Source organism: Polistes canadensis, unplaced genomic scaffold, assembly GCF_001313835.1.
Source record: "Polistes canadensis isolate GaletaPanama2010 unplaced genomic scaffold, ASM131383v1 scaffold_162, whole genome shotgun sequence".
Classification (NCBI taxonomy): domain Eukaryota; kingdom Metazoa; phylum Arthropoda; class Insecta; order Hymenoptera; family Vespidae; genus Polistes; species Polistes canadensis.
Genome location: NW_014569709.1, coordinates 215,318 through 217,741, shown reverse-complemented (window position 1 = coordinate 217,741; position 2,424 = coordinate 215,318). Strand labels below are relative to the sequence as shown.

General features: G+C 32.1%; 1 protein-coding gene across 2 annotated transcripts in view; it reads left to right on the top strand.

Moving 5' to 3' along the window:
• LOC106789061 (lachesin-like) overlaps positions 1–2,424 on the top strand; it is a 132,510-nt gene that overhangs the window by 122,013 nt on the left and 8,073 nt on the right. For both annotated transcript variants that reach the window (XM_014752894.1, XM_014752893.1), the window contains 2 exons: positions 1,812–1,927; positions 2,134–2,319. In XM_014752894.1, coding sequence (XP_014608380.1) covers positions 1,812–1,927; positions 2,134–2,319 — 302 coding nt within the window. The remainder of the gene's footprint in view (positions 1–1,811; positions 1,928–2,133; positions 2,320–2,424) is intronic.

The following is a 2,424-nucleotide window of genomic DNA, read 5'->3' as shown; positions in this document are numbered from 1 at the left end:
TATTATATATAATAACTATTACATATAATAATTATTACATATAATAATATATATATATATATTATTTAAGACTGAAACAGAGTAATAAATATTTTTCATTTGAAATACCCTAAACGTGTTAACGTTTATACTCTCGATTATATTCCTTTTTCTTTTTTTTTCTACCCTCCCCCATCCCATTTTCCCCAATCCCTTAACATGAAAAAGAAACTTCGGTGTGTGACCGACAGAATAAAGAATTAAACTTTGAAATTAGAATTCCTAAACGTGAGAGAAAAACGATTCATATTCTTTTTCTACTACTAGGTGTAGGTGGTAGGATCTCTAGACCAATCCCTACCCTACCCTACCTCCCCTCCCCTTCCCATCCAATCTATATTACCCTTAACCTTTTTGGATAGAAAAAGAAGGGTAGTAGGAGGAAGACGAGTCTCGCTAGGATCGTAAAAACCATGCCATGAAAATCGTGTTCACCATTCGTGTTCTCATTCGTTCGTTCTTTCGTTCTTTCGTTCTTCGACTTTCATTCGTTCGTCCTCTCGCCAATAGTGCGAATGCGAGACTGAAGAATTTTTCCATTTATCGCCTTTCTTGCATGAACGCATACAAGAATTTCGATAGAACGGAATATGGGCGTTCGAAATGCTTTGCTTCCTTTTTCATCACCTATTTTTCTATTTCTTTCTTTCTATCTTTTTCTCTTACACACAGATATACATATATACACATACAAGTTCACTTATTCTTTTTCTATCTCTTTCTCTCACATGCACATGCACTTGCACATGCTCCTACACATGCACCTGCACATGCACATGCACCTGCACATGCACATGCACATGCACTTGCACATGCACCTGCACTTGCACATGCACCTGCACATGCACCTGCAGATGCACATGCACATGCACATGCACATGCAACTGCACATGCACATGCTCCTACACATGCACCTGCACATGCACATGCACATGCACTTGCACATGCACATGCACCTGCACATACACATGCACATGCACATGCAACTGCATATGCACATGTACGCACACACTCGTTCATTCTTTTTCTATCTCTTTCTTTCTTTCTTTCTTTCTTTTTCATTGACTATTTTTATCGGATATATACATACAAGAAATATGAGAAATGGTATAGAGAATATTACCTCCTTCTTCTCGACATTGAATATCTAATCGATAACAGTGTGATCGTTCATGCGTGTACACTCACTCCTTAGGTTTGATGTCGTGACTTCGGAGATACTTTCCTAACGCGATTATCCACGATATTGTTATTATTATTCAATTCTATACTACCTTGTATTCTTATACTTTTGTTTTTTCTTTTTTATTCTTTTCTTTATTATCAATTTCAAACACGTCAATCCGAAACGTTCGATGCAGAATATCAAAATTTACAGTAGCAACGCAACGCAACGCAACGCAATGCAACGCGTGCATACAATTTATTATCTATTCGTTTTTATACTACGATTATAGGATTTTTTTGTTTTGTTTAAATAACGATATGTGCGATCTGAATTGTTAACAATTTAAATCAAACTACTCGAATTGAAATTTCATTTTACACAATGTGAATATAGTTAAAAAATAGTAATATGAGAGTTTATAATAAATTAATTTTAAAATAATCGTAAGAATCACATTGTAATATATTATTCTCGTAATTATAAATTATTATTGTGTAGTTTTTTTTTTAACTAATATCAATAAATATTATAAGTACTATTAAATGAAACGTTTGAATATAATATTCAATTAAATTAATACCGAAATTTTGTTTTATGTCAACAGGTCAATTAGTCCCAGAATTTGTACCAGAGTTTTTAGCCCCTTTGGAAAATCACACGGTAATCCAGGGTCGTGACGTGTCATTTACTTGCGTCGTTAATCATTTACAAACTTACAGGGTAATTTATTATAAATAATTATATATTAATATTTTATTAAAATAATCGAAAATATAATTCATCTTTTAGATCATTAATGATAGATACTTCAATAAAATAATGTTATCGATTACAATCGTGTGTTTTAATTTCATTATTATCATTATATTATATTATTTTTAACAATAAAATATAATTAATAATAATAATAATAATAATGTTCATAGGTTGCTTGGATTAAATCAGATTCTAGGGCGATCTTAGCTATACATACACGTATGGTTACACACAACCCAAGGCTATCTGTTACTCACAATGGACACAACACGTGGAAACTGCACATATCAAACGTCCAGAAGAATGATTCAGGCAGTTACATGTGTCAAGTCAACACAGATCCTATGCGAAGTCAGGTAAATTGTTATAGTATTATATAATAATAATAATAATAATAATAATAATAATAATAATAATCAATTGCATTCGCATTAGAGAAATGACGTTTAATTTAAAATTGA